This window comes from Gavia stellata, chromosome 5 (assembly GCF_030936135.1).
Source record: "Gavia stellata isolate bGavSte3 chromosome 5, bGavSte3.hap2, whole genome shotgun sequence".
In the NCBI taxonomy this organism is placed as follows: domain Eukaryota; kingdom Metazoa; phylum Chordata; class Aves; order Gaviiformes; family Gaviidae; genus Gavia; species Gavia stellata.
The window spans coordinates 35,909,224-35,919,113 of record NC_082598.1 but is presented as its reverse complement, the minus strand read 5'-3'; the positions used below and the strand labels follow the sequence as shown (position 1 = coordinate 35,919,113).

At 37.3% G+C, this 9,890-nt stretch overlaps 2 protein-coding genes across 2 annotated transcripts in view; both read left to right on the top strand.

The window, feature by feature from the left end:
• The first annotated feature begins 209 nt into the window (after nt 1-209).
• Nucleotides 210-6,710, top strand: TLR3 (toll like receptor 3). The gene is made up of 4 exons (XM_009811989.2): nt 210-658; nt 2,103-2,294; nt 3,946-5,771; nt 6,439-6,710. The coding sequence occupies exons 1-4, from the start codon at nt 218-220 to the stop codon at nt 6,665-6,667; spliced, it is 2,688 nt and encodes an 895-aa protein (XP_009810291.1). The 5' UTR covers nt 210-217; the 3' UTR covers nt 6,668-6,710.
• Nucleotides 6,711-6,877: 167 nt separating this feature from the next.
• The window catches only part of FAM149A (family with sequence similarity 149 member A), a 37,981-nt gene continuing 34,968 nt past the window's right edge, over nt 6,878-9,890 (top strand). The window contains 1 exon segment of the mRNA XM_059817938.1: nt 6,878-6,935. Coding sequence (XP_059673921.1) covers nt 6,878-6,935 — 58 coding nt within the window.

Sequence of the window (9,890 nt, the reverse complement as noted above, 5' to 3'; positions counted from 1 at the left end):
ACTATTGCTTTCAAAGAGAAACCTTAATTTAGAGATATTTAGACATCCCTTTTCTGCAGAAAAGAATGCTCCTTTGAGTGAAAAATACTGAGTGTTTGCTCAGTATAAAACTACTTGGTATTTGAGCCTGGCTTGCTTAGCCTTCAGTTTAAGACATAAGTTGTGTCAAAATGATTGTAATTTGTACTGTGTTCATTTTGCCTTTGCAGATAAAACGATGGGAAGCCCTATTCTTTGGTGGAGCAGCTTATCTGTCAGACTGGTGTCTGTCTGCTTGCTATGTGCGGCAGTTGGAAAGCAATGTCAGATCCGAAACGAAATGGCTGACTGCAGTCACCTAAAGCTGACTCAAATTCCTTCTGATCTCCCAGACAATATAACGGGTTTGGACATTTCTCATAATCAGCTAAGACAGCTAGGTCCTGCAAATCTGACCAAGTACAGCCAGCTGGTTTACTTGAACGCAGGCTACAACAGCATCTCTAAACTGCAACCAGAATTATGCCAAAACGTGCCCCTGTTGCAGATTCTGAAGTTAGAACACAATGAATTGTATAAGCTCCCTGACAGAGTCTTTGCTTCCTGCACCAACCTGACTGAGCTCGATCTAGGATACAACAGAATAGATATAAAAAATGATCCTTTCAAAACTCTGGAGGTAAGCTTTAGAAATGCACCTTTTCAGGTAAATAAAGTATAAATGGGGAATTTACTGTATTTTCCAGTGTGTGTACAGAACAGCTGTCTATTCGCATCTGAAAATACCCAGCATATGATCTTCCTTCGTTCTTTTTCTAAAGAAAAGGCCTAGTGGCTTTTTGTGTTAGAGCACACTGGAGTCTCAGCCATCCTTATGAGTCAATGCTCTCCATCCCCTTTTCCCTATTGCATCCCATCGAGGCACCTCTCCATACAGGATTTGTGCGGAGAGAATAGCAGCAGCAGGCATATAGGGTGAAGGGAATGGTGTGGAATCTGAGTTGCCTGGGGTCTAAAAATGGTAGCTAGCCTAAATTCTGAAGGTCAAGGTGTAATTACTCAGACCATGAAGGCCAGTGCTTAGGCTGAATATAGTGTCTCCCAGGATTTTGGGGATTGAGAAAGAGTAAAAACCTTTTTACTCGACCTTTGTTTTTCCTGGTAGTTTACATGTCGTTAAGTATTCTTCTCTGTAGCATCTATGAGGTTGGGGTACCAGCACAGGAGGCAGGAAAAGACTATTTCATTGTCTTTGCACCAAGCAGGGCCTAAGGACAAAAGCAAATAGAGACTATGTGTGGGTATTAATTGTTGTACAATGTTCTAATGAGTGTACGTGTTGTTTTGAACAAGTCTGAACTTTCCTGCTAAACTCAGTGTTCCAGTTCAGTTACATAAAATGTACTTGTTTGTATCATAGGACAGCTGGCTCTCAACTAAGTACAAAGGAGTACATCTAGCTTCGGTGCTGGGAACAGAACTGAAGTTCTGGCCTTCCTTGCTTTGCTGCTGCCCTGGTACTGATGGAGGGCAGGCATGGGACACCTCAAGGCACATTCTGTGGAGTGACCTTTAGGATAGCATCTCCTCCCCTGCAGGTGCAGGAAGAGTCTGAGCACCTAAGCATGAGCTGGAGTATTACAAGGCGTACAGCATTGATCTTAGTACTGATCTGCTTAGTACTGATCTGCTACTGCACTCCTCTGCCCTTCATCACTTCCATTCATGGGGGTGGACCACAGTGAAGAGGGTGGAATGCAAGGTTTAATACTGCAGTAGCTGTAACTGCAGCCAGCTGTAGGCTTTTGCTTTTATCACTTTATCTGGAGCAGGAGGGCTTTCAATGAGTTAAGGAATTTTAGATAAAGTAATTCTTTGGTTTGCAGTAGATATTTTAGCAGGTTAAGACCATGAACACAATGAAAGTTACAGGTGGGGAAGATGCAGAAGGCTTCTTCCTGAAGGAGCTTGACAGCTGCCATTTCTCTATTACAAATTTATTTCAACTGTAGTATTGCAACTCATTTCTAATCAATTAGACTCTAATGCAATATTTCAAAATGGTTTTGTATTACAGAAAATAAAAATAATTTTATACTTTTCTGTTTGCCTCTTCTCCCCAGAACTTGAATGTTTTGGACCTATCTCATAATTTTTTGAAGTCAGCAAACTTAGGATTGCAGCAACAGTTGAAGAACCTTCATGAGCTCATCTTGGATAGCAATCAAATTACTGAGTTAAAAAAGGAAGACTTCAGTTTTCTTAGCAACACCTCACTGAAAAGTCTTGATTTGTCATCAAATCCACTGAAAGAGGTAGGAAGCATTTCAGTAGAAATTCAACAGGTGTAAGTATAAAATGGAACTATCCTGATTTATCCTTTGTGATTGTATGGCATTTACATTACATTTTTGATCCACTGAGGCCAAAGATAAAACCGTTCTATTGTATACAGCATTACTCCTGACCTCTAGTAGTGATACACATAATTATTTTTCTCCGACTGAAATCAGCAAGAGCTGGTTCCATGTAGATCAGAGGTCTCAAGCAAGAGCTGGATCAAGTAGCTCTGTGAACCCTTACCAGGTATTTTATGTGCAGGATTTTTTTTTTTTTTTTTTTTTTTTCCCCCCACATGCTGAAGATGAACAGCTGACATACTTTCTAAGTGGGGAAAAAGTACGATATTATGCAAGGCTTGTTATACAATCTAGGTCTCCCTTCCTAGTTAATCAAAGAGAATGTTCATTTGTGCCTGTGGGGTGCCCCAGAGAAATAATAATTGCAGAAAAGTATACTCACTCTTTTAAGAAAACAAGTGGGTGTTTTCTCTGCTGCCTACCTCACTGTTCTCTCCGACCTGCTTCTCAGTGTTACAATGGGATTCTTTGAAGAGTGATAGTTAAGTGTTGCAATTGTAAACTGGTTGACCCTCAGCATATGAATACTGAATTTGCGTTGAATTGGCTTGGGTTTTTTTCCCAGTTAATTGATCTGTAAAGAACATGTATATTGAAATTACAAGAATATTTTAAAAGTGGCATAAACTTGTACCACCACTGAGAGGTAATCCCATTGTCCTCTTTCCCTTGGCTGCTTCATCCCTCCCTCTTTCTGGTACAAGCTTTAATGAGGCCACGCACCGGATCACTGGACTCTACAGATTTTTTGGCTTGCTTAGCTTGTAGTCAGGCTGGTTCCCTGTCTGGTTCACCATGTGACTGCATATATATGGCCGTATTGGCACGAGGGTACAGCGTGTGGATAAGCAGATGGGACTGCTCTTTTCTTGGGCAGTGCTACTTTATGCTAGTTTAACCTGCTCTGGTTTTGCAGTACTGCTATCTGAAAAGCAGCCTTACGCATTTGAATCATTCTGACAAATGGAGTATTTAATCATTCAGCTGACATCTGAATCAAGATGAGGGGCCAGCACCACAATTTATATTGTGGAAGCAAATGTGTAGTATCATATTTCATGAGTGTAGCTTCTGCTCACACAGAGAAACTGGGTTTCTTCTTGGCTGTCTGAAGGCCTAAATATCTTTTTTACAGTTTATCTGGTTTTGCACTGGTATATTGGTATCCCTAGCAGATACCAATAAAAGAAAGATGAAGAAAGAGATTATCTAAATTTTTAAGATCCTTCTAGTGAAAGGGTTTTACTAGTTGGATACAAAATTGTAATTAACTTGCATCTCACTAGGCAACTTTCTATCCTCTTCTGGAGGAGTACTACCCAGAATTATGATAATCGTGTTACAAATTTTAGAACTATTATCATAAGAAGTATAAACTCCAAGAAGTGTTTGTTTGAATTTGGCTGTGGAAAAATCCGAGTGTAGGAGCTATATTCTGTTTGAAGATCTCATTTGAAAACCTTTCCAAATTTTGGCTTTATAGGGCTACTTTCTTACATAATCCCCTTATTTAGGTCAAAACTTTTTTTTTTTTTTTTCCCTTCAGTTTCACATAGGATGTTTACATGCAATTGGAAATCTGTTTGGCCTCACACTGAACAATGTTGAGCTTGGTGAAAATCACACAAAGAAACTTTGTATGGAGTTATCAAACACAGCAATTCAAAACCTCTCACTGAGCCTTGTGAAGCTTTCATACATTGGCAAGTCAACTTTCCAGGGACTGCAAGGAACAAATCTTACAGTTTTAAACCTTTCTCAAAATTCTCTGTCTGTGATAGAAGATGATTCATTTCAGTGGCTTTCAAGTTTACAATACTTAAACCTGAAGCATAATAACATTCATGTATCTTCACGTTTATTTTATGGGTTATCCAGCCTCAAACATCTGAATCTGGTAAATTCACTTACTGGGAAAATTGAAGATTTTTCCTTTCATTGGTTATACCACCTGGAGTACCTTATAATGGATAATAACAATTTCCTAGGAATTACTGCTAATACATTCACAGGTCTGCACAACCTGAAATACCTGAGTCTCTGTAACTGCAACATAAACTTACAAAGAATAACTGACAAAACATTTTCATCACTTGCTAATTCCAGTTTGCAGGTTCTGAACCTCACAAAAACAAGGATCTCTACAATAGAAAGCGGGGCATTTTCCTCCTTGGGACACCTGAAAATTCTCGATCTTGGTCTCAATGAAATTAGCCAAGAGCTCACAGGTCATGAGTTTAAAGGTCTCAATAATATACACGATATTTATCTTTCCTATAATAAAAACTTGGCTTTGCGAAGTGAATCATTCGTTTTTGTCCCAAGCCTTAGAAAACTGATGCTGAGGAAGGTAGGTTGCAGTAATCTGGCACTTTCTCCTTCGCCTTTTCATCCTCTACAAAATCTGACTGTCCTGGACATCAGCAATAACAACATAGCAAACATAAAAGAAGACTTGTTTGATGGACTTCACAAACTTGACATTCTGGATTTGCAGCACAATAATTTAGCCCGACTTTGGAAACATGCAAATCCAGGTGGCCCTGTTCTTTTTTTAAAAGATCTTCCCAACTTGCATATTCTTAATTTAAAATCAAATGGGCTTGATGAGATTCCAGTTCAGGCTTTCAAGGGTCTGCTTCAATTAAAAAACTTGGATTTAGGATCAAATAATTTGAATTTGCTTCCAGCAACTCTGTTTGATGACCAAGCCTCTCTGCATTCATTGAACCTTCAGAAAAATCTGATAACCTCAGTTGAAGAAAAAGTGTTTGGCCCAGCTTTCAAGAGCTTGAGAATACTAGAGATGGATTCCAATCCATTTGATTGCACCTGTGAAAGCATTGCTTGGTTTGCTGATTGGCTTAATGTGACGCAAGTATATATACCTGGATTGAGGTCCCAGTATGTTTGTAACACCCCACCTAAATATCATGGTAGTCTGGTGTTGCATTTCGATAGCTCAGCCTGCAAAGACAGTGCTCCATTTAAACTTCTGTTTGTGATCACTACCACTACTGTGATGCTAGTAATTTTTATTGTTCTTATCATCCATTTTGAAGGGTGGAGAATAGCTTTCTACTGGAATATTTCAGTAAATCGAATACTTGGTTTTAAAGAACTTGACAGACAACAGGAAGAGTTTTATTATGATGCCTATGTTATTCATGCAAGACAGGACAAGAATTGGGTGTCTAAGAATTTCATCTCTCTGGAAAAAAATAACCACTTTCAAATTAGGTTTTGTTTAGAAGAACGGGACTTTGAAGCGGGCATATCTGAATTTGAAGCCACAATTAACAGTATAAAAATGAGCAGGAAGATTATTTTTGTTGTGACTGAACACCTCTTACAGGATCCCTGGTGCAAAAAGTGAGTAGGATATAAAATTTTATATGTAAGGGAAAAAATTTCTTAATAGATATTTTTTTAACAAGGTAATCTTTTTTGCTGTGTAATTTAATCAAAAATACAATTTAATAAAAAATAGGATGCAAATTCTACTTAATATATTTACTTAATATATTGTAACTTCAGAATAATTCCTAAGTTAATAAAGTTAATTGCTCCACATGTCCACTGTTGGAAATTTGAATCTCTCAGTCAATATTTTTTTTTTTCAAAAAGTCAAGCTGTCACCTGTGCATATTGCTTTCCTTAAAATTACATGTTTGAAAAAGAGCAATAATGGGTGAGATCACTAGCATCCAAAGATGATTTTTATTTGTCTTTAAATGAATCTTTTCACCTTTCTTACGTAGTGATCTTGAAAAGAAAGGAACTTTGCTAAACAAGGCTATATCGAGACTGTAGACTTACGTTATATTTTTAGAGGATGATTTTTTTCTTTAATTAGAAGGTAACTAATTTAACATAAGTAATGACAATTTTATATCATCGAATAGACATTAAGACCCCTGTTTGAGTCCAGTCCTTGAGTTTGCAATGTACTATTACGTGAGCTATTAAAAGAACTGTTTGTCATTTTTTCCCTCCACATGAAAGAAAACATGTATTTTTTGTCTTATTTTTGCTTCAGTTTTAAGGTGTATCATGCTCTTCAGCAAGCTATTGAACAAAGTCGGGACTCCATCATATTGATCTTTCTTCATGATATCCAAGATTACAAGTTGTATCATGCACTTCACCTGAGAAGAGGAATGTTCAAATCTCGCTGCATCTTGAACTGGCCAGCCCAGAAAGAACGAGTCAGTGCATTTCATCAGCAATTAGTGATGGCACTTAAATCGAATAGTAAAGCGCACTGAATTTTGAAAGTACAGATTTGAATTATGGGGTCATTTTATTGCATATTTTCTATCATTGGAAAACTATCAAGCCTTCAGGAAAACCTGAAAAAAGTTTGTCATGCTGGAAAGATATGTAAAAGTCACTATAATTTAAATTTACTTGTCTCTATTCATGTTCTTGCTGATACTTTAATTCACCTGCACTGAAGTGACAGGTTAAAACGGATCATGATTGATAGTCGTTTCAGGCTGTGTATCAAAAATGTGGCAGAAATACTGAAAAGCAGTGAGAATGACTGATGTCCTAGGAAAAAAGTCCATCTGATGTAGTGCAGAAAAGACACAGACTCTCTACTTCAAAGGGATATGTAAAAGAGAATGCAATAATGATAAAATAGCAAATTCTGTGTAGAAGATAGAGTGGACACTACTGCTTGCTTTCCTAACACAAGGGGAGAGTCAGTGAAATTAAAATTGTAAAGCTTTCCATGTGAAGCAAAGTCAGTAACATGGAAAATTATTTCTGTAGTTGAAACCAAGAGACATAGCAGAGTTTCAAAGTGAGTTTTAAAACCTTTGTTTTAAGAGAAAGCCACAGAAAGAAACTTGACCCTGTGAGCAGCCTGTTCAGAACACGCAGTGAAGGATTGATTATGCCTTCTGGGTGGGGCTAGTACTGGTGACTATCAAAAACAGATTTTCGGACTAATGAGTCAACTGATTTAATCAATGTGGTATGATTTTAAAAAAAAAAAAAGTTTTACTCTCCCCTACTGAAATTCAGAGAGCTGGCAGAAGGGCGTTTATGCTGACACATCTCGCCTTAATTCTTTGAATGCTCATAAAACTATATGCCGGCCATTAAATAGAACTTGAAATCAATGTGAAACATGGCCAAGGCACAGCTGGTGCACCTGTATAAAAAGTAAAGGCATAGATATTTCTGTAGCATAACCAGAAGACAACTTTGTGGGGGCGGTGGTGCTGCTGTAATTTCATTACTGAAATCTCTGTTACTGGTGAAACAACAACAACAAAAAATAACCCCCCAAAAGAAATAGTTTTAAACGGTATCAGAAATATTACTGTGACTACAGTTACAGGTAGGGTGGGAGAAAAACTTCAAAAGTAGATTAATTCCAAATTTTTTGTTTCCTTTTTCTTTATGGCTCTATATAGTTTTGCCTTTGATAGCTAAAGAGAAAATTGTAAAGAAAGCAGATAGAATTCTGTAGTTTAATTTCTTATCTATTAATCTAGTTTGTTTTTTCCTTAACATACTTTACAGAAACATGGGCTAGTTGGCAATTGCCAGAGCATTAAGGTTCAAACATATGGGTTAGTAGCTTGATTTGGAGAGAGCTGAGAACCAGCAAGTTGTGCTCTGAAAGGATATTCGTAATGTTTGAGCCTGGATGCGATTTTATGGAGTGTTTGAGCACAATTCATTGTAAATTAGACACTAGACAGTCATTTGTATGTTTTTGTTAATATTTAATTGCTGCTCCAAGGACCTGATAAAACATTCTTTATTTTTGGTAGGTGTGTGATCCTTCAATATCTCAGGAATATTTGTAAATTGCTTCCCCCCCCCCCCCCCCCCAAGCATTTCCCTCATCAATTTCAATACCACCATTACTCCAAGAATGCTGTTTTACTGCTTCAGAAAACAGCTTTCAGATAGTTCAATACTTAACATTTTAAGCAGCTTTTCTCATGGTTTGTTATATGCATAGATGAAAAACATTGGTTTTTTTAATAGGTTTGTATGTGTCATGATGATAAAAATATGTAAATGAGAAAAATAATTAATGAAATAATTTTGTATGCACATGAAATGCATTTTGTATGTAAGAGTGAAGGGGGTGTAGACTGTCTTCGCTTGCTCAGGAAGTCCTGAGTGAAAACAAAAACGGCTTTGTTTACAGTTGAAGTGTTAGGTGATGATTCCCTGATTACAGTAATAGGATTATCCCTATTGTGATGCTTTCATCTCATCTTTCTGACCTTTTCAGGTGAAGTGACAAATTCTTTCTTTGAGCTTAGGCCTTGAAAGCTGAGGAGGCAAGTCGGTAAGGATGGGGTGCCAGGTATGCACCATGTCAGTTGTTCTTTCTCTTATTTAAAGACTAACATGTGAAAGGGTTCCTATGTTTCCTAAATCTGTAATGACATAGTAGCAGAATTTCTCATTCTACATCAATATAAATTGTTTAGAAAATGTTAGCAGTTCACATGGATATTAAAAATTACATAAAGATGCAGAGAATGCATGGAGAAATGCCGAGGTGAACTGTGATACAAGAGATCGAACTAGATGATCAAATGGTCTTTTCTGGCCCTTAAACCCTGACAAATGACAGTGTGTTTAGATTCTATAAAGATTTTTCCTGTTACTACAAATGCCCCCAAAATCAGTCTCGGAACCTTGAGAAAATGTGTTATGGATGCATAGTTTTGTAAAATACCTACGAATGCAAACTAAAAGTACTTGCTGATGAGTGAAAATAATTTTGGATTATAAAAATATGATGATGTGTTAGAAACAGTTATTTTAGTACATACATTCAGTTTAAAATAATTTACAACAGGAAAAGACATTCTAAAGGCTCACAATGAGAATTAGATTAACATTAAAAAAAAAAAGCACAAAACCAATAAGCACAGGGCCAATGGTAATCATCAATTATAGCTGACATAAAATTTTCATATACGTTTTCCCTGTTTGTCTGAAAGTTACCTACTTCTGCTCTGCTCCTGTACATTTTGTTTGACAATATTATTGAGAGTAAATAAATGGGCTTACCATGGTGAAGAGTTGTAAGTCCTTTCAGGATTAACAGTCTATATTGGAGCTGGGTAGTTTCTTTGCAGTGGGCAACATCAGACTATATTACGCTGATTTGCTGAGGAGATGAATACCAAATAAATGAAAAATAGTTCCAAACTTGTCGTGTCAAAGATATTACCTAGGACTAAAGAGGAATCATTTGTATTGAAAGCAGAATATCTAAAAGACTTGAGCGAGGCAGAATGCTCAAGTCTGTAGATTTGGGGTGGAACCTGACTGTTTCTGTGGTTCTTGAATGACAGGGAGTAATGAACAAGTCACGGACAGTGATGTCCATAACAGGTTCTATTCCAGGCCTTCATGCAGGGTTGCTTTGGGCCTGCAGCTGAGATAAATATACTACACACCAACGTGCTTAATTATGCTACTTTCACTGTGGCTCAGTCAAGG

Bases quoted from the DNA above. Each gene is read 5' to 3' on its own strand.
- TLR3 (XM_009811989.2), top strand. From the start codon at position 218: ATGGGAAGCCCTATTCTTTGGTGGAGCAGCTTATCTGTCAGACTGGTG. The intron at 2,295-3,945 runs GTAGGAAGCATT...TTTTCCCTTCAG, and splicing joins CATCAAATCCACTGAAAGAG to TTTCACATAGGATGTTTACA. The intron at 5,772-6,438 runs GTGAGTAGGATA...TTTTTGCTTCAG, and splicing joins CAGGATCCCTGGTGCAAAAA to TTTTAAGGTGTATCATGCTC.